Here is a 21,641-nt window from a genome sequence, read left to right as displayed (position 1 = left end):
TGTCATGTTTTTCACAGAGAAATTACAAACTTACGAGCGAGTAGTAAAAGTTAACGCCTTTGAAAATTTTTCAAACGCAGACAGAAGCACTTTACTAAGACAGAATCGAAATCCAAAATTCTCTAACGATATCTTTAAGAAAAGAATTTTCCAAACATCTTAAAACATGACAGAACTCTTTTAACAATTATTTTTATCTCGATGAAGTTAAAATTAAACGTGAATCCAGAGTCTAATAGAAATTTAAATCGTAACGACAGATTAATTATCATTATATAACTAGTATAGAAATAGTTTTACTAAGCGTACTGAATCCCAAATGTTTGCAACGAGCTCCGAGACAATTTTATTTCCACTTAATATGTGCGTAATTAATACAGTAAAGAAATTAGATCTATTTCGAAGAAGTGGTTTCTACTACTATCATTTTTAAATGCGTCATTTACCACTACCGGATATTCCTTATCGCAGATTCACCAGTAGGAAGTTGATTTCCTTTCCTTCACGGTTTTCAAGTTTCACTCATATTAAATGTACGCTACATCTTCGACGCGCTAGAAATGTAATACGACCACAGCACGATAACAAGCTGTAATTTTACGCGAAAAAAACTACGCCGATGGTGACAGTGTCCTGAAATTAATTAAGCTCTCTATTCCTTCGACGTTGCTGAATATAATTTATGAGTGTCAATTCGTATTAATCAATAATGAGTTTGTTGGAGATACTATTTCTCGCGATACAAATTTCGATTATATCGGGACGATTGACAGTTTTAAAAAGTATATCATCAAAATATGAATCCTATAAGATGTGTATGTCGGAAGACGATGGTGGCGGTTTAGTATGGAACATCAATTTGGCTTCGAAGGACTATGATGCACTTAAAAAACTTAGTAAGTTTTTAATAGGGAAGGTAATTCGATGAAGTCACAGTACTCATTAAACCAAACAATAAATATATTCAAATACAACATACGACCAGAATCGTAGTAAACTATAACAAAAAGTTGATTCTCGTGTAAATGTCTGAATCGTAGTATAAAATTTTGTCGTACGACGCTTTGTTTTCGAGAAAACTAATTTTATAATTCAGACAGTTATTATCGATATATGGCACCACAAACTCTACACTAACGCTGTTTATATATTTTTAAATCTATAATATATCTCGCAAATATTACGTATATACAGATAACTAAAGTTACACGATTTATTTAGTGTTGCGCCCTATTCCAATAATTACTCGTTCGTTGATTTCAGGTTTTAGCGTAGTAAACTATCATCAGATGAAGGAAACAGACTGCGATCTGGATTCGAACGAAGGTTGCACGAATACTTGGAATACCGCAGGTTGGAGTTTAACAGATTCCAAAGAAAATCCTATGGGTCCGGTGTTTGATCGCCGATGGGAAGGTTTGTTTCAACAATTTGGTAATAATTTACGACCGACGAGACAATCAATTCTATACGACGTTTGTATTTTTAGGTTTCATGGAGTATAATAATTTTGATGAGCCTACATACTTCTCGCCCGATAAATTGACAAAATTACGAACTTTCGTAGTTTCTATTCGTGGCGCGCATGACGCTATAATACTATTCTGTAAGAGTGAACATTATAGAACCGATTTTTGTTACTGGATCATCCTTGGTGGCTGGAATAACACGCGTTCTGTGATACGAAGATGTGCGACTGGCGTACCGATTCTAGGACGGTACAACTATACCTACGAGTGCTTTCAAGAAAGGAATTCTTATGCAGTAACATCCATCAAATCTTAAACTGTATACAGTTATACTCGTCCTCGAATATTTAATTGTCAGTTATTACTCATTCCCACAGGGCAGTGTACTTTCTCCAACCGAATGGAGAACCTTCATTGTCACGTGGAACGAAAGCGCGAAAAAAGTATCGGTTTATAATACAGAAAAATTACTCCTAAACTACGTGGACACTGAGGAACTGTCACCGACTACAACTGTAAATTACACGCTATTCATAGGAAGTCTCTCCAAGATGCTATTTCGATTTCACTTATGTGAGTCGCTCGTGTGACGTATAATTGATTCACATAAAATTCCAAACACGCGAACTGCCGTTCGTAAAAGAAATCGACTGGGTAAATATGATTTCTATAACAGAACCTGCCGATTACAGACAGCTTCCTCCATACAATCGAATCGAAGGCAGTTCTGACAAGCCCTCCGCTATCTCTTCTCGACGGGAATCTTTGTGTGGAAATAATAATTGGCCTGTGTGCGGAATGTGAGATGGAAATAGCATTGATAAATAATCGCTATGAAAAACAAGTGTTGGAAACAATAAAAGGATCAACGGTGGCCGCTGCTCACGGGCTGCCCATGTGGCAATACGTTCGGATCAATCGAACGATTTCATCCGGCTTTGTAAATGTAAAAATACAGTTGATACCAGGACTCGAGCGGGAAAGCTCTAGTCCATTCTGGGCCGTAGCAAACTTTCGTGCGTGTCCACCAGCAGGTGTGTCACCGCGAAACTACAGCACTGTGAATAATTACAAATTCAATCGTATCTTCGCATTTTTCATAACGTTAATACGAAAGTTGAAGGCGCCGTTTGTACGTTTTCGTATTGCGACGCGAAACGAAACTGTGAAAACAACGGAGATAAATTTTCCTCGAAAATATAAAAAGAGAAAAACAAATATAAACTCAATATTAATTTTATAAATTTATAAATATTCAGTCCTATTCAGTCTTGTTTCGTAACATTTAGCAGATAGTTCGTATATCCAAATAAAAAAGAATAGCTGCTTATACATAGACAAAACTTCTTATTATTCAACTGTAAACGTATCTTGGCACGATCGGTTGCTTCTTGGAAATATTAAAAAACAAAAGCAGAAGAACTGTTTGAGTTTATAGTTATTCGCGGCACTGTAGTTTTATGAAATATCGATGAAATCGATATGGATTGACCCGCGGTTATTACGATGTTATTTTCGTTTAGGTTCTATACGATACGTTACCACGAAGAACCACGAGCGTTATTTGAGGCCACCAGACACGTGCCAAAAACTGTTTTACAAAGAAAAGTTTGTCGTAAATTCCGATCTCGACGCCTCGACGTCTGTAAAAATTGGTAATACCTTATATTTATAAAGGCAAACGATCATCGGAATAAGTACACGATGTTTGTCTATCTTAACAACAGATGGTTTCGACTGTCCCGATGGAAAGGTGGGACCCTACTGCTCGATCAATTGTGATTTTCAAACAAACAACTTTGGGGATTGCAGAAATACTGTAATTTGTGAAAGTATTGGCTGCACGTGTCTACCCGGTTTTACTGGAATACAATGCCAAAATAGTGAGAAGCATACACTACTACATGGAGAAGTAATACGAGAGAACGATTTTCGTTAATTAATTTTGTTTATAGCTTGTCCTTTTCGTCGGTACGGACAGAACTGCGAGGAAAATTGTGGACAATGTTATGATTTGAACATTTGCGACTTCAAAACAGGAAACTGCATGTATGGCTGTAACAATTCTCAAATATACTATGTACCACCGTTATGTAAAAAAAGTAGTATATCGATACACATAATAAGTACAATTTTATGTAATCAGGTGATGAGAATTTCCATGTTATTTTTTTAAGGCATAGATGATCTTCCATCGCCCAAAATCGTCTTTATCAACGAGACAAGCGTTCGTGCTATTGTTCCAGCAATAGAGGAAGATAAATTAACACCATTCCGTTATCAATTCATTATAGAGGTAAGTGTAACATAATGCGGTACATAATTTGTATACTTGTGCTAAAAGAATGCGCCATCTTTGTCAGAAAAAAATGGAAAACGTTACCCGTATTATTGGAGATCCAGTGATAATATTTGAAAACACTACAACGTTAATTGGATACACTAACGACTTAGAGCCTGGCACTACTTACAACATTTATTGCCAGCTATACTATAATGAACAGCCATTTATCCGCGGAAAAGTGGCCAACTTTACGACCAAATGCACTCGTAAGCTACTATTTCGTTAAATAAATCACCGATTAGCATCAATGTTACAATGTAACGTAATCTACGAAATTTTTCAGCGACTAACGATTTCAGAGTAATCCCAGGAAATAAAAGTTTAACGCTAGTGAAGGATCAGAAAATAGTACGTAACGAATTGTACCTTCGAACACTGTTTTAACGATTACAAACGGTAAAAGGTATTGATTTATAGGGCTATTCGTACTGTCCAGACAACTGGTACAGTGTCGTTATCGAGGACTATGAGACAGGTGTTCAGATTATCAAAGAAAATGCACTCAAACTACCGTACCACGCTTTAGGCTTGAAGGATTATACTTATTACAAGATTACGGTCACCAATCAAGCAGTGACGTTTTTTTCAGAAGAAGTTCAAACCCTCGACGGAGGTGATTAGAAATTTCTCACACTTAATTTCTTAATGTTTCGACTACTATTATATATCTGTTCGTGTAAACAGAACCTCCCAAAGTGAGAAACGTTGAGACAGAACTGATTTCAAATAGTAATTTAACGTTAAAATGGAATCCTCCTCCACAGTTCAATGGTATCATAAAGTATTACAAAATTATATTGAAGGTAATGAAATACATACAGGGTGTTCGGCCACCCCTAGGAAAAATTTTAATGGGAGATTCTAGAGGCCAAAATAAAACGAAAATCAAGAATACCAATTTGTTGATGGAGATTTCGTTAAAAAGTTATTAACGTTCAAAGTTCCGCCCGTACTGAATTTTTTTCTAGAAAGTGGGTAGGATTTCGGGGGTAGGTCTATTCATAAAAAATTATTGTAATTGACACCCGCAACCGAAAATAATTTTTCCAGAACGATTTGAAATTTTTTAATTTTGTCGAAAAATTTCACACCTTGTCGAATTTTTTTCTAGGAAATGAGTAGGATTTCGGCGATATAACTCTTCACCAAAAATGATTGTAATTGACCCCTACAGTCAAAAATATTTTTTTTAGAACGATTTGAAAATTTTTTTTTTCGTCGAAAAATTTAGGCACCTACCCCCTGTCGATTTCTCTTAAAAATTCGATTTTGATTTTTAGTAATTTTATTTGACACCCTACAGAAAAGTTGTGTAATACTTTTTTGTAGGTACCCATGAGCTCTACTTCAGAAAAAAGTTTCATTGAAATATATTCACAATTGTGAGAGTTATGGCTGTTTGAAAATTGGACCATTTTTATGGGGTTTTTCTCATTTTGCGGGGTCAAGGACCAACTTTTCGAATATTTTTGCGATTTGTACATATTCTCCACCAAAATACGCGTAGTTTGCTTTTTTAAACATTAAAATCGTCCAATCCGTTCAGAAATTATGACGTTTTGAAGATTCGCATGAAAATTGGGGGAACCATTTCTGGCCAGAAATTATATTTTCGGTAAGGAATTTTTTTCTTGAAACTGAGTAGGATTTCGGGGGTATGTCTATTGACCAAAAATGATTGTAATCGACTCTTGCAACCGAAAATAATTTTTCCAGAACGATTTGAAATTTTTTAATTTAATTGTTAATTTGGCCTTTAGAATGCCCCATTAAAATTTTTCCCAGGTGTGACCGAGCACCCTGTATAGAGAAAGGTAACGAATCAATTCGCCTATAAAAATTCGTTATTATATTTTCAAGATTCAAACTTATAAAGGCTGCGACAATCTGCGCAAGGATTCTCCAAAGTGGAACGTTTCAAACGAGATTACATCTACCAGCATTACTTTCGCAAATTTGGTTCCCTACGCGAAATATGTCGTAGAAATTTCAGCTTGTACATCTTACTGTGGCCCCTCCGAAAAGAGAACCATCGACACCGTCGAAAATGGTAAACAATTAGTGCAATTAACCTAATAAAAAATTTTCATTGCAGAAGCGATAAAATCACTTTCCTTTCAGAAATGCCAACTTCGGTATACAGTAATTTGAGAATGGAAGATTTCACGTTAAAATGGGATCAACCGAAAAATTGCACCACAATTTCTGGTTCTATGTTCACAAGAATTATTATTATCGGCATTAGCAAGTCCGTTGCAAATGACAGCATTACTAAACAGACTCTACACTTTTATATGGATTTAAAAAGGTTTCTTTGTGGCGCGGAAACGTACAAGATCCGAATTTATGTCATCAGAGGCTACGATAAAAAGCACAATGATTTGCTTTATCAGGAAATTCGTGTCACTACGCCGCCAAAAGGTTAGCACTCTTGCACAACCTTTGTCGAATAATATGTTATCGATTAAAAACTAAGTCTTATTTGTGACAGCACCGCCTCCGGTAAGGAATCTAGAGATTTTTGAGATCAATACTCCATACAACACCATACATTTAAGGTGGCAAAAACCAGAACCACCTATCCATGGAGAAATAGAATTCTATACCGTAAAATATTGTTACAACAGAATGTGCAAGGTTTTGATGAACATATCGCCAACATCATACTGCAATTTGTGGAACGAGTACATCTGCGCAACTGCCAATAATTACAAATCGATCAACACGATTATGGTAACCGAAGATGCGGGATAATCTCCATGCAAAATTGGCTACTTTTTCGAGTAACGTTCGACAATAATTATCAGGAGAAAGTTTTATCCTTGTATTCGAATTTCTGATCCAGATAAAACAGTCCTACCTAAACAATTGTCTGCCAATTTAACAGTTATTACATTTGCACTATTTTTTAAAATAACATTCAAATCAATAGTTTTCAAAATGTTGAACACACCGAGGCAAATTCAAATACGTATCATTATAGGCAGCAACGTACTCGAATTTAAACAAAAAGTCCAATTTCGCACGAAGCATTCCTGCCGCTCGGTGTTTCAATATGATTCATCGAACAATTGCACGATACATGTATGTACTCCAGGTTTCAGCCAACAACGTAAACGTTTCAACGCCCGGAACTTCGGTGTCAATTAATTTGAACGTGTTTAAACCAGAGGCGCCTAAAATCTTCAACGTCGAGACTCTCGAGAAAGGAGTCGTTAATGCGAGTTGGTCTCACCCATGGATAACAGGCGAACGGCTCGCGAAATTTCTGATAACCGTGAAAATGATATTCTCGGATCTGAGAATAGAAATTAGACACTCAATGAGAGCTACGATATACGAATACGAGGTCAAGGAATACCAGGTTCGGTACAACGAACAATTGCACTTGTTGTCGTCGACCGTTTACAACGTATCCATTTACGCATTAACAATATCGGGAAAGCGTGGCGCATCAGTATCTAAGCAAGTGCAAACACCATTGGCCATGGCATTCGAGGGAGAATTAACGTCGAAAACAAGCGATATTCACTCGACGATCGAGTTGCGCATTCCTGTTGTTTCGAACGCCACGAAAAATAGCTTGATCAACGTGGCGGTGAAAGGGTCACAGTCCTGTGATCATTATACGAAATTAAGCCCGTTTCTCCGCGAGAAGGCCGGTATCGGCTACGACGAGATCGCCTGGAACGCCGCCAGGATCCCCGTACGTATTATCGAACTTTTAAACGTATAAACATGTAAAATTTAAAGATATGCTTTATCGAACAAATTGCATTCCGCGCGACAGACGCACAAGTTTGCCGGTATAACGTTTACAATAGGCGATAATAAGGTTTACAACGGTATGAAGAACTGTCCGCTAAAGCCCGATGAATCCTACGAGATAGTGGTTATTTTGCAAACCAAAGAAGGATCGATCAACAATCAGACCATGGTCGTGAAAACAACGTCGATTCGTATCGGCGAGGTCCCGAAGCGACACGACGAAGCTTGGCTAGTTCCTCTTACGATACTTCTCGCCATAGCGATCGTCGTAGCAGTTTACTTTTATCGAAGGTGCAAACCATTTTCTATCAAATTAATTTGAAAATCGTTTATTTTCCTTCTCATTTGTCGCGTATCCGTTACAGAAAGAAACCAGGATTATTAAAGACCATCATTGTTCGCGAAGAAATGGCTTTGGCTCGCAACGCCGGGGATCTCGAGGACAAATCGATTTTGACAAACTCGAAACAAGTTTTATCGGTCGCGTCCATTGCATCCGATAAAGAATGCGTATCGCATACGAGCACGCCCGACGATGACAATACGACGTTCGTGAATTACGTAAATCCGAAAGAAGAAGCAACTTCTCTGGTAAAAGTGAAGGATTTCGAGGACTACGTGAGACAAGCTATCGACTCTGGACTCCTCGACAGGCAGTACAATGTGAGCAATTACCCGAGAAGTTCCAAATTTAACTCGTGTAAAATAAAAACGTTAGCGACAGGTTGTACCGCATGACATTGCTGTATTACGAGCCGTCGATAGTTCCCCCCCCCCCCCCCCCCACTGAAATATTAAACGACATAACCATCTCATTACAAAATGTAATGTTTTTACATTTTACAATGATACTCAAATTATTCTAAGATTTTCTTTTTTAGTTAACTCTCCACTAGGTAATTTCACGTGGTACGACTTAATACGCTTTAAACGGTTCAAAGCAATATAATGATTTTGCAAATTATTTGAAAGATACTCCCGAGAGGCCAAACAAAACCGTGGACGTACGGGAAGCTGCCACAGAACAAGCCGAAGAATAGATACGGAAATCTCATAGCGTGTGCGTAACATTTCCCTTCTATAATTTTAACATGTTTTTCGATTAGCGTTTAACGAACCACGAAACGCCTTATAGACGATGAAAATCGCGTGATACTGAACATACTTCCAGACGACCCTTACTCGGATTACATTAATGCTAATTACATTAAGGTAATCAGTCTTGATCCTACTACACGTAATTTCGTACTAATTAAACGGCTAATATATTAACTTGAAAAATTCTGCAAAAGGGTTACAAAAAAGAGAAGTGTTACATAGCTACACAAGGACCAAAAACGAACACTATCATCGATTTCTGGAGGATGGTTTGGCAAGAAGGGAGCCTTATTATTTGCATGGTCGCGAATCTAATCGAGAACGGAAAGGTTCGATTTTTCTTATTGTCACTGTACCATTCCTAACTGATAATAATCGACAATGAAATTGTAATAGGCGAAATGCGAACAGTACTGGCCCGACATACGAAAAAAGAAAAAATACGGCGACTTGGTAGTCTTCCATGTTAAGCAGACCGTGTTCGCGGATTACACGTTTCGTACTTTCCACGTAACCTGCGAAGACGAAACTCGCAAGGTAACAATGACAACAACTCGTTCAGAGCAGTAAATGTTTCGTCGAATCGAGAGAATCATTGGAACGACGTTTTAAAAATTCAGATCGAGCATCTGCATTATACAGCCTGGCCGGATCACGGAGTCCCTTTATCCACGCATTCAGTGGTCAGGTATTTAAAGAAGCTGTTGGCAACGTCACCCGGAAACGGACCTGTGGTGGTCCATTGTAGCGCAGGTGTCGGAAGAACTGGAACTATAATTTTGTGCGACGTTTGCCTCCGACGAGCCGCCGCAGAAGGGGTACAACGTTTTAAAAAGATATTTACGAATGCTTCATGGTACGATGCGACGTCTTCTTTTTAATATTTCCAGGTGGTCGACATGTTCGCCGAAACCGAGTCGATCAGAAGTCAGAGGGCTAACATGGTAGACACGAAGCAACAGTATCTCCTGGCTCACTTGACGCTCGTTGAATGTTTACTTTCTATCCCAACGTCGTTGCCCTGCAACGAGATTTTTCCAGCGAAGATCAAGGAACTTAAAAAGCAACTGGCGATTCAGCAGCTCAGGTAACCGCTTCATCGGCCTATCGACGAACAACGAACGAACTAAAGTGGAACAAAATTTACAGTTTGGAGAAGACTATCTGGCAAGACGAAGCCCTTCGTCCAATTAATTCTGTGCCGCTGACGGAACGCAACCTTGCCAAAAACAGATACCCAGAATTAGGTTCAAGTTTCGAATTATCTTTCTACGGTCACCCCCTCGAACCCTTTCGCGTCTGTTTTCTAATAATGCAACGTCTGCTTTACAGCAACGGTCAACAGAGTGTACTTGAAGAGATATCCGCCGACAGATGAGGACAGCGATTACATTTCCGCTGTTTACGTGGATGGTATGAGATTGCAGAAACAGTACATTGCAACGCAATTGCCGTTGCCTGGGACGGTCAACGATTTCTGGAGAATGGTGGCCGAATATAACGTCGAGTTAATCGTTAAGCTACAGCCGCCTGACCCGAACGACACGGTTTGTACCTTATCATCCTCGACAAACTGCATATCTATGAATTGATTATCCAGCTAGCATCGATATCGCGGAAACCATACTTAAGAAATATATTCTGCGCAGACCTGCTGTTCCATTGTTCCGTATGAGGAATTCAAGCCGGTGCCATACATAAACATCAAGACAAAAGAATTCATCGAATTCGAATTTTACACCTCGCAAAAGCTGATACTTGTTGATAATTCGGAGGTAAAAGAAGTACACTGGTCCCTCCATTTATGCGAATGATACGTTCCACGTACATTTTCTTTTACGTAGAAAATCACCTAAATCGCGTATATCGCGCTCCTTTTTCAAGACGATTTAAAATTTCAATCTTCGCGTTTAAAGAAATAAAATTTCTCATAATCTCTTCTTTGAAAATCATTTTTAAATATTTCAAAGTCAATAGAACAACAAACGTAAAAAAGTACCGCGTAAATCGAGGAATCAGTATACACATATAACATATCAAACGAAACAATATTTCGTAAAAGTGAAACATAGCTTCACAGTTACTGTACAAACAATGGAAGACGTGTCGTTTTATTTGTTCTTTTTTCAGAAGCCCTCCACAGAACAACAAGTAACAATTTTGTGCTCCACGGAATGGAAAGCTGGCAGAAATCAAGATCCACCAGCAACGATGATGTTAATGTCACTGTGGCAAGCCTCGGAAAAAATACCTAGAGGAGATGGGCCAACTGTCGTACTTTGCCAGTAAGGATACATCGAACCTCCAAAAATATCTTCGTATAAGTCAACCGGTTAACGCGAAATATGTTAAAGTGTTCTTGTTTTCAATTAGCGACGGCGTAACAGGCTGTGGACTTTACCTAGCTTTAAGTTTTCTTTTGGAGAAAATGGCCGTAGAACGAGAATGCGACGTTTGCTTGGCGATTCGCGCGGTTAGAAGATCCAGACCCGATTTCGTCCGATCTTTGGTAATTTTTATTGGTTTCTCGCTAAATGCATTTTTTAATGAAAAAAAAAAAATCCAAGAGAAAACGTACTTGTTTGCAATGTTACTTGAAGGCTAGAATATTATTATTTTTATTTGTTATAAATTTCTCTTGTTATTTCAGGAACAAATGGAGTACTTGTACGACGCAACGATTACGTATTTTAAATATTTCGAAACGTACGCGAATTTCATGTGAAAAATCCCTACTCATAATTGATTAGGGATAATTGATTTTAACGAGATGAAACTAGTTTCCTAATACGAGCATCGTTCGTCCCATAAATTATACCGTTACGTAATTATTTAATACTGAAATTCTCGACTCTCGATTATCCTATTTTCCTTTACTTTCCTGTTCCCCAAGGCAAACGACTTTCATTCCCACGAACACTATCGTGATTTATCATAATCGTATGCAGCAATGACCTCGCTTCACCGGGATTCCCCTGAACCGCATGCTGCATACATTGCACATACGAAGAAGCGTATTCGTCTCGTTAAGTAATCGTAATAACAGTTAACAGAAGCATAAAAGTATTACGCAGACATCCAAGCATCGATCTCAATGCAGTCATGCACCGATCCACGATCATTTACGACGCGAACAGTTATTCAAAAGGTACTTACGAAATTTCGAAAGCGGTTCGTCTAAATTTATTCGTCTCTCGCTCGAGTTGAACATCGCGGTAATCAAGACGTGCCCAGTGACGTCATTACTCACGCTTTTCCCGCCAGATTTCAGCGGACCGGAACGTTCCTTTCTTTACAACGTTGCAGTACAAGATATCTAAATAAATCGAAACGAACGCCTTAAAACTATCTTTCGATTTTAAACTAACGTTAGCGTTTCGTCGTTTGAGCGAAAAGAACGTTTAAACTCGTAGACATTGACCTTGGTAATGAAAACATAATGCGATCAAATTCACGAAATAGCCGGGACTGCACGAACTACGATTATAACCCCATACTTCACTGTTACTACGAAAAAGTACCAAACATGAAATCAAGTATTAATATCCCGTAAAGTGATTTTCTTTTCTGTTATCAAGATGTTGTCGCGAACAATTCGAATGATTTTCCGGAAAAGCTATTAGTATACATATACTAGACGGATATGGAAAGTCGACTTGTTAATCCGAGGCGTTTGATCGCATTATATGAATGAAAATTCCCGACGAATAGTATGTATGTACTTACATTCCTCGCGGCATTCGTACGACCAGTCAAGAAGCTGATAAGCTACCAATTTTCGCTATTCGTCGAATTATCGACAGATTGATACAGCGAACCATTAACGGGATCAAAAACTATTCTTGGAAAAAGGAAACGAAGAAATGGACAGCGTACCGCTGTCGCGTTCCCTTCCTCCAGTCGCGAGCTTCTGCCAACGGCCGACAGAGGGTGCGTCAGTAGCGCCGATAACTCGTAATCACGAAAGGTATACGTCGACCTGCTGTAAACGTCCATCTCCGCGGATATCTTCACGTGTGTTTCCGTGGTGTTCGTGTGTCGATGAAACGAGTGTAAAATAACGAAAGGTTTTCCGAGGTGTGGCTGACAGGACGGAGTTTTCTCGTCGATCGTCGCGAGAGAGAAGCAACACGCGAGAACGGGCGAAAGGAACGTGTACTCTCACAGCAGCAGGTAAGGATTTTTATCGTTCACGGTGTCGCGAGTGGAAAGGGCGAACACGTGTGCCCGTGTGTCATACCAGTGTGCTACCTTTGGCCACGACTCGAGGAGTCGTCTTCCTCGATCGAGACTGTTTGTTTTGTTTGACAAGATGCGGGACACGCGTGTCACGTCTCGTTTCAAGGCCAGGGAAGACATATTGGCGCGTGAACAGGACCCACTGAAAAAACGTACCGCCCTTAACGCGTGTAATCGTAATTTTTCCCTCGATCGGAATTTATTCGTAACTTCGGATCGGTCGTATCGGTCATTCAGTTCATCGAGTGCATTCGCCCGACGAGTTTACGTTCGCGCGTGCTGCGTCACTCGTGCCCGCTTGTTGTTCCTTTTCTGTTATATAAGGAACACGCTTCGCACGAATGTGCCACCACCATCTTGGCGGACGTAACGCGGCGCGAAATTTGACTTCTTTCGACGATTAGTCACCGAAGCGCGCGATGTGAAATAGCTTTTAAGGTCACGTGCGCACGAACGATACGTCGTTGTTGCGTTTCTTTCTTTTGCAATTAAAACAACAATGACATACAAGACCGACGTTCCTGTGTCTGACTTCGTTATTTTCAATTGTACGTCGAAGGAAAACATAGAAACTCAACGGCGACGCACTGCTCGTGTGCATCAAGTGTAAATCGACGATGACCGAAGTAAAAGATTTTGTCAACTTCGCAATAAAGAAATAAATAATCGAACAAATTTATTGAATTGGACATAATGATAAAATTGAATATGTCAAATCATTATATTAACTTTTGTCATTCTTAGGTCACATTGTCATGGCATTAGTCGTGATATAATCGTTATTCGTTAATTTCGTGAGTTTACTCAATCTCTTAAATAGTATAATTTTGGCACACGTGTTAAAATGCACCTAATCTGTTCGAGTCGTACTTAACGTTACTGCCTACGCAGCTGATTCAAGTAACTAGCGTTTATAGCAAGATTTCATCGGTTTAACGAGAATACAGTGATAAAGAACTTATCAGATTGTTCGCGCAAGCTGTAGGCATAAATTATAGATCAGTGTGTTCATATTTCTTCTTTCAGAATCAGCCTTTCATCTTTCACAGTGGTGCATAACAAAATTATCGTCCACCTAATGACGATCTTCAACAATAACCTCGTACTCGCGGCACGCTATTACGCTATGAACGTTTTATAATTTAATCTATCCTGTCCACTCATTTATCCATTCACAGATCATCCGACCGTGGCATATTTTCCTCCCGCTGAATGGTTAATACGCTCTAAGAAGCGACTTCCCAGTAACCGTTGTCTGATCACGTTTCCATTACTAACGAAACGCGTCTGGAACCATTTCCTTTTTCTATTCGCATATTACGTTGACAACATTTTCGATCGTCTCGATGAACTTAACACATCAATCAGAAAATAACTTTAAAAAATAAGGAACTGGGAATGCAGATAAAAACATCGACAGTTTCATTTTATCAACATTTTTTGTATAATATTGCATTTGAAATGAAATGTATATGATTGTACCGTAACGTCTTTAATAGCCCTACTTTGCACGATATCTTGGCCGACTGATAATAGATACGACGATATTACACGGCCAAAATAAATATTTTGTCGATTTTACGCTAGTCTTAGTCAATCCCATCGACAATTCCATCTTACGTTTTCAACGCGTACAATACTGCAACGTGTTTCTAAAATAAGATACCAAACTTTTGAATTTATTTATGAATGTTTACGAATAATAATAACACTGATGTTTTAATTAAATCATGTAAAAAAACAATATATAGTGTAAACAAAGGGGTTAAAAATGCCCTCAAATCGAATTTGAGTGCCCTCGAGTGCCATTTTCCTATTTTCTCTATTTATTATATATTGTAATTATCATTGCACGTATTAGAGAATTTTTTGAAAAATTACAAATGCAAAAGACACGCAAGAAAATGTGAATACATTTTTTCAATTTTCAACTAAAATATACACAAACAAAAATCCGGCAATTTTTATTCTATGCCTGTAATACGATTTCCATACTTATCAAATTGTACTCTTATCGATTTAATATATTTCTTATTATTTATGCGACTGGACAAAAAATTCATTTCTATTTTGCCACGGTATCCAAATATCAACACTTAACATAACACTATCAGAACTCATTTCAAAATTACTTCGAACACACATACATCCTCCTTTGTCTTTGAACATTAAAATTGAAATAGTTTGTAATACAATTTTTAGAAGTAGAATACAAGTAAAATCATACCACGTATACGAATACTTTTAAATGCTTACGCAGAAATGCTTCGAAACGTAGAATAATATAAATTTTGTGCATAATGTTTATAATATGCTGCCCTAGCGTTTTAAACTGGCCAGTCGTTGGTACATTTACCTTACTTCGGTTCGCGTGTCATCAACTTCAATGTAGTAGATGTCGGTCCGACACCTCGTATGCGGTGTGATTTGCAAAAGAGGCGGAAGAACGTCCGCGACGAGCGCGTTCCGTGGGAGAATCGTCCCCAGTGGCGGTGCACTTGGTACGGCTCGCAGAAGGAGAAACGATTTTAAATTGCTGTCAAGTCGAGCCATGGTCGGATCGATTGTCGGAGTTAGGCGCAATTGCGCGACGTCGATTCGCGAACAAAAGAAAGAAGGTCTTTGTTACCATGCCGCAAAAACCTGTAATCGCTTTTCAATTAAAACCAAAACGTTCGAGACGATCTCGCAATCAGTGTCATAGTTGGAATCGATAAAGACTCCTCTGTAAAATATTAACAATTCTCTGATTTAACAGATCGAGTAACCGTTGGTAACGTGTTCTGTGTCTTCGAATGATTCGCAAAATCCATGGAATATACAATCGGAATTCTATACAGGTTGTCCAAAAAAGTGGATACTGAAACTGATACTACGTATTACCGAGGTCAAATGGATAAAAAAACTTCGTGTAAACTTACATTCGAAAATGCTTTATCGTGGAAGTTATAAGAAATCTTCGAAAACTCCTCCCTCTGCAAAAATGCAGGCTTCGGTGAATTAGCGATCGTTGAATTTTTTCAAATATTCTATCGGTATTGGAAATAATAGTAAATGCATTTTGAATACGTTTCCAAAGTTGATCTTGTATTATTGAGAATTTATAATACGTATACGATTCTATACAACGAATTGTTGCGGCTTGCTGTACGTATGGGGCATTCAATGGTAGATTGAGTAGCGTAATACATACATAGGAACTGGTGGTACTTGTGAGAGAATGTAGCCCCCTGGTGGCGAGTGCGAGAAGTGTAACGATGTAACATTGGAGCGTTAACAGGTCCCTTTCTCGTCGTTTCATACATTTTCCCATTGGAGGTTAGGTTTATTCTATATCGCATTTGTGATTACATCACCAGCGGATTCCCACGTCACGCGACACGCGATTAAGTGTCACGTGAAGACCGTTAACGAACACAACTTTCGCTGTGATATCGTTCGATATCGATTTTTTAATGACAAGTAATGTACAAATTTTCGTACGAGTATGACTACTTGAAGCTCGTCGGGTTGAAAATATTTTGTGCATACATGTTGCATTTTTATATTAGCCCAACTTAAATCGAGCAATTGAAAATATTGAAGCTATTAATTAAATACTGTGTTTGTACTGTATCTTTAAGTATTTTTAACCATCAAACGGGGAGAAAAGTGAGCATTGTACGTTCGAATCACGTTTTAACGTAACGTGTACGACGATCGCGTTCGTGTTGCATTTTCACAAAATGCTTTTTTAAATCCGAAGAAACGATACCGTAAGACACGTTGCAACATCGGTGAAGGCGAAGGCATCGAAACCGCCGACGAAGATGTTTCACCGTAAAGTGAAGAAACCATCTTTTCAGGGAAAATGGCGGCCACCGTGCCGAAGCTCGCCAAGGAGAACAAAATGGAAGCCAAAGGTAGAAGTTGGACAGCGAGACCGATTTTAAGCTCGGACTATACGGACGATCCGCCGCTCGAGGACGTCTACGTGGGACTAGTGAAGCGGAAAAAGGATATCTCGACCGCTATTCGAACCATATCGTCCGTACTGCCGGGATTCAGTCACCTGAAACGTTGCTCGTCGAACAAACTGTTGTTGGTACCGCTGTTGTCCTCGAAACCGCCAGGAGAAATGGAAGAATCGTCGTCAGGGGACAGAACGTTGTCCAAAGACGAATCGAAGTCGTTGTTGAAAGCGAAAGGGTTCGATTTGAATTTGTTGGAAGACGATTTCCAAGTCCTGAAAGTACCAGCGCGAACGGCTAAGACGAAATCGCAGGCGGCGCGCGCCTCGAAGATTTGGCCGTTGAATTTTCACCCGGATCCTGGCATCGAGTCTCTGATCGATGGGTCGATCTTTACGGATCGCCAATTGGATCTCGTAGAAGGGTACATGAACGTGGCGATAGAGGCGGCGAAATTGGGAGCTGTTGGCAATGACGATTGCAACGGAAGCGCGGTGATCGTCGATCCCGACGACGGGAGGATCCTTGCGATCGCAGCCTCGAGGATCGATCAGCATCCGATGTGGCACGCTGCTATGCTGGCGGTGGATCTCGTTGCTAAACTTCAAGGTGGCGGTGCTTGGAAATTGACAGGGGAACTCGAGGGAAACGCGACGCGATCGGAAACGTCGGTTCCCAACGGAGACTACGCGGCAAGGGAGAAAATGATCAAGAGGAAGTACGTCGAGGATGCTCCGCTCCGTTACCCGGAATTGTTATCCAAAATTTGTCTTCCGAAAGAGGAATTTCTTAAATCGAATACGGCTCGTCGAGGACGCGGTAATAGCGCAAAAAGAAAGGATTCGAAAGAATTGGAAAAGATCAAAGACGAGCCAGCGAACGCGGATAAATGCGGGCCTTATCTATGCACGGGATACTGGACGTTTCTGTTGAGGGAACCGTGTCCTCTTTGCGGCATGGCTCTCGTGCACTCCAGAGTCTCGAGGATATTCTACGGTGTGCCTAATCAGAACACAGGGGTTCTGGGATCGAAAACGATTTTGCACGCTGTGCCAGGATTGAATCATCGGTACCAGGTCTGGAGCGGCGTATTGGAACAAGAATGCCGATCGGCTTTGCGCGACGTCGAGTTTAGAAACGCGGATTGACTCACGCTACGTCCCGTTTGCGTTCGTCGCAATTGATTGTAATTTTCCAATGACGAGTGTTTCATCGAAATTCCACGAAGAATTTTTGCGTTCGACGAAAAAAAAACGCGTCTGTACTCTCCTGTAAACCAGCTTTTATTTTCGAGAAATTAAACGACGAAATTGATTTCTACGATCGTTTCGATACAATTTACCGTCCGCGGTCGTGATTTATTAACATCCCAATAACGGTGTCTGCGGAAGACGTACGTAATCTCGAAGTACGCCAATCGAGTCACGGTGCTGTAGCATCGATACAACGATATAACGGCCGGTTTACGATTTCAATCGAAACCAGACGTCGTAGATCTTACACGTGGTTCGAACGTGCGCTCGTCCATCATCGTACAGATATACAAACGACCTTGGTGTCTTGGTATAATTTGCAGGAATAAAGACGCGCGTCCGGGTCCGTTGCTGTCCACTCGCCGTTAGACGATGACTCGTTGCTCGGCGAAGATCATGAAAACTGTTTTCGTAAATTCCTTCGCCCCGGTATCATTCGCATTAAACCTAATTGAATTGATGCTCCTCTTTAAAGCTCTGTAACAGACTGATTTTTATACCCCAAAATCAACCAGGACATTTTCTCACAGCCGTCGATGAACGATCGCAGAGACGACAAACTTTAACAAGTTAATTACTTCGGGCGAAGTTCGTTAAAAGCATCGCGTCAGAGGTAAAAAATATCCATGCACAGCAACTTATCGCAGCGTAATGTTCGCCGAGATTAAGCACACGACTTGTACCTTTTTCCTTAATTAAACATACAGCGAAGCTCTTAAATTTGTAGTTTACATTCTTTGAGGAAGAAGGAAATAATTTTACAAGCCTTTATGTTGGATTTGTAAATAGACAGATCGATGCTTAAAACTATCAAAGAGATTTTTTTCGTAAAGAATTAACCCTTTCCACTCGTATGTCGCCATATAATCGCCATCCTACATTTTATTATTATACACATATTTATATTAGTATTTCACTCTAGGGACCCTTGTTACAATGGTTTCTTCTAGAATCTGCTTAGACGTATGTGTACATATAAAATAAAATAAATAAATAAAAGATAAATTCTCAAATATAAATACGAGTACAAAGAATTAAAAGTTACACATAAACTGTACGAAAATATTTTTCTAGTCCATTTTTTATTACCTTTCATTGAATAGTAGAAAAGTCATGACTTTTCACTAAAGAACTAAAAAAATTAATTCTCAGGATGTTAAAGACAATAAATCTAGAGAGGACTCTTGAATTTTAATCAGTCTGTAAAAATAAGTTCAATGACAAATCGTGAGTACTTTCAATCGTCTAAAAACAAACTATCGTTTTCAAAGCCAATTCGAGAGGTGGTTAATGCTTTTATCCACATAACATTGGAGCATTCTATCACGAGCTGAAGAGCCATCACGCTGAAAATTACCTTGCCATTTAAGCACGTATCTCGTCAAAAACTCTTACTCTCGAGAGTAAAATTTGCCCAACGGAGACACCAGGCATGCACCTAAATCGACAACGCTCGAAAGTAATTCTATCGTCCACGCGAATCGGTCGTTGCAATTCAAAAGCACCGTCCACGCGATGACGAACGACGGTCGCGTGATCGAATGTATCTGTGCGCTCCCTTGAAGAAGAGAATTCTTTATATTTTCGGAGGCAAGGACGCGGGGCAATTCGTCGACGAGCGTGTGGTCGATAATCTCGAAGAACCGGACGAAACGTTGCACGAATGCTTTTTCCCTCGTTGACGGCGGAGCAACGCAAGAATTCAGGCGGCTCGTGGAACCACGTCGCTGCTTGCGTCTGCGATCTTTCCTGTACAAGACACGGACGGTTCAATTTGTGTAGAAACGAGTAGCGCACATAACAATGACCTCGCGGATTAACTTCAATCAGCGAAACTTCAGACGTCTAACCCCGTTGAGCCTGTGGTGGTCGTGCGTTGTCGAACGGATGTACGCGCAGCGAAACGAAGAAACGTCAGAGGACGCTTGGGTGAAAACAGTGGCAAAAGGAATTGGGAGGCAAAAGAAGAGACGACGTTGCACCTTCGCGCGCACCTTCGACAATGATTGTGTTCTGTAATTAGTAAACTCAGAACGATGTTCGTTTCGCGGTGTTACAATGCCTGTAAATAAAAATTGATTTTTATTCAAACGAATGGAACGAGCGGATGTTCCGCGGTTCACGTCTATGGAAAATTTTCCTAGCAGCCGGTTGCGTGCACCTGTTCACGGGAACGTACATTGATTTTGTTGTTTCAGGTTCTGGTTCGGGCGGTATTAGTTAATTGCGTCGAATTTCGCGGGACGAGGCCGTTAGCGGTATTAGAAACAACAACCTCGATGAATTTGGGGTGATCGTTGTTAGAAAGCAGCCTGGAGTTTCGTTCGACGGAAGAAAAATCACATGGTAGATAAGCACGGACGTGCAATCCTGTCGTAAAAAGACTAGAATTTGTATTTGAACGACCGGAATAACGACCAACAGTCGTTTGGCGCGTCCTTCGTTGCACCGGCCGGCACGTGGCTCCATTAACCGTAACCCGGAAACGCATCAGCATCGTCTCTTGTCGCAACCGCCGTTCGTCCACCTCGTGAACGACATCGAAGGGACTAATCGACTGCTTCCTGTTGTTCGATCGCGCGCGAAAACGATCGAGGAGATAACGCGCTTTTATAATATTTATATTCGCGCGACGAACTGAGAGTCACGAACTCGAGACAGAAATAAAGAATTCGGATGTAGTTGTTGGTAGACGAGCAGAGTCCAACGACATTGTTCGATAAAAAAAAAAAAAGAAAAGAAAAGAAAAAAGTGTCATAGAGTCAAGTATTAATCTAAATTCGAATTCAGCGCATGACCGAATACAGGACGACTCTACGAGGTAAACCGAGTCACATTTTGCTCATCAGCACTGAGTGGTTCCAATTGACGGTCGGGTCGACCCTCCAGCGTAGACACTATTGGTCAGCCTTTTAATACCGGCGGTCGCGATTGGATCAGATACCCAGATCGTTCTTAGACAGAAGACATCGCCGGAGCATTCGGTTCAAAACTTTTAACGTCGTCAGTGTCGCGCAATTTGCTGCCCGTCGTCGTTCTTAAGAGCGATCCAAGAGTCGTACGCCTGTCCGGTTTACCTCAGTCGATTTAAGTCGGTCAACGGTATCAGCGTGCGTGAAGAGCAACGCGAAGGACGTGATTCTATCAGGAAGTCGACGCGTCTTGGCTCCCACGCAGTCTCGAAGGAAAATTTAACGCGGTGAACGTTCGATAACAAAGATTCGAGCAACGAAAGCAAGAAATCGCCGCTGGCGTTCGTCGACCAGACAGTTTTATCAAATACAAACAAGCAAGGATCCCGATATAACGGCTGTAGTCTCGAGTACCAGATTGGATGGCTCAGATCTATTGGCTGTTGCTCTTTGAAAGATCCTGATTGTCGCGCCTGGCTGCGAAACGCAAGAGGACAGAGGACCTCGGAAAGAAACGTGTAGGCGTTCCTCTTTGCGCGAAGAAGAAAAAGCAATCTCTGGGCGACCCCTTCGAGGAAAGTTCTTCCTTCCAATCCGTCGAGGACTTT

General features: G+C 40.3%; 2 protein-coding genes across 3 annotated transcripts; both read left to right on the top strand.

Moving 5' to 3' along the window:
• The first annotated feature begins 570 nt into the window (after positions 1-570).
• On the top strand, positions 571-11,473 carry LOC143347429 (receptor-type tyrosine-protein phosphatase F). Its single transcript, XM_076776572.1, has 31 exons — positions 571-896; positions 1,264-1,416; positions 1,490-1,764; positions 1,847-2,042; positions 2,162-2,503; positions 2,993-3,124; positions 3,197-3,352; positions 3,425-3,571; positions 3,647-3,765; positions 3,833-4,019; positions 4,097-4,161; positions 4,231-4,426; positions 4,498-4,616; positions 5,674-5,863; positions 5,935-6,234; positions 6,305-6,546; positions 6,911-7,519; positions 7,604-7,872; positions 7,947-8,244; positions 8,554-8,641; positions 8,717-8,793; positions 8,874-9,008; positions 9,076-9,216; positions 9,300-9,497; positions 9,570-9,766; positions 9,829-9,926; positions 10,012-10,226; positions 10,329-10,454; positions 10,810-10,964; positions 11,053-11,188; positions 11,330-11,473. The coding sequence occupies exons 1-31, from the start codon at positions 710-712 to the stop codon at positions 11,402-11,404; spliced, it is 5,823 nt and encodes a 1,940-aa protein (XP_076632687.1). The 5' UTR covers positions 571-709; the 3' UTR covers positions 11,405-11,473.
• Positions 11,474-12,292: 819 nt separating this feature from the next.
• On the top strand, positions 12,293-20,824 carry LOC143347435 (putative inactive tRNA-specific adenosine deaminase-like protein 3). Of its 2 annotated transcripts, none has more exons than XR_013080599.1 (2): positions 12,293-12,852; positions 20,320-20,824. XR_013080599.1 is itself a non-coding variant. In XM_076776587.1 (2 exons), the coding sequence occupies exon 2, from the start codon at positions 16,769-16,771 to the stop codon at positions 18,014-18,016; it is 1,248 nt and encodes a 415-aa protein (XP_076632702.1). In that variant the 5' UTR covers positions 12,293-12,852; positions 16,764-16,768; the 3' UTR covers positions 18,017-18,234. The 2 variants fall into 2 exon arrangements, 1 of the variants encoding a protein (XP_076632702.1); XM_076776587.1 differs by lacking the exon at positions 20,320-20,824 and adding an exon at positions 16,764-18,234.
• The last annotated feature ends 817 nt before the right edge of the window (positions 20,825-21,641 follow it).

The sequence above is a fragment of the Colletes latitarsis genome, chromosome 11 (assembly GCF_051014445.1).
Source record: "Colletes latitarsis isolate SP2378_abdomen chromosome 11, iyColLati1, whole genome shotgun sequence".
Classification (NCBI taxonomy): domain Eukaryota; kingdom Metazoa; phylum Arthropoda; class Insecta; order Hymenoptera; family Colletidae; genus Colletes; species Colletes latitarsis.
This window is presented reverse-complemented; position numbering and strand designations above follow the sequence as displayed.

What these genes read in the sequence shown, in the direction of transcription:
- LOC143347435 (XM_076776587.1), top strand. Translation starts at nt 16,769, where the DNA reads ATGGCGGCCACCGTGCCGAAGCTCGCCAAGGAGAACAAAATGGAAGCC.
- LOC143347429 (XM_076776572.1), top strand. Translation starts at nt 710, where the DNA reads ATGAGTTTGTTGGAGATACTATTTCTCGCGATACAAATTTCGATTATA. An exon ending in TGATGCACTTAAAAAACTTA is followed by an intron (nt 897 to 1,263) that starts GTAAGTTTTTAA and finishes CGTTGATTTCAG; the next exon opens with GTTTTAGCGTAGTAAACTAT. An exon ending in AAGAAAGGAATTCTTATGCA is followed by an intron (nt 1,765 to 1,846) that starts GTAACATCCATC and finishes TCATTCCCACAG; the next exon opens with GGCAGTGTACTTTCTCCAAC.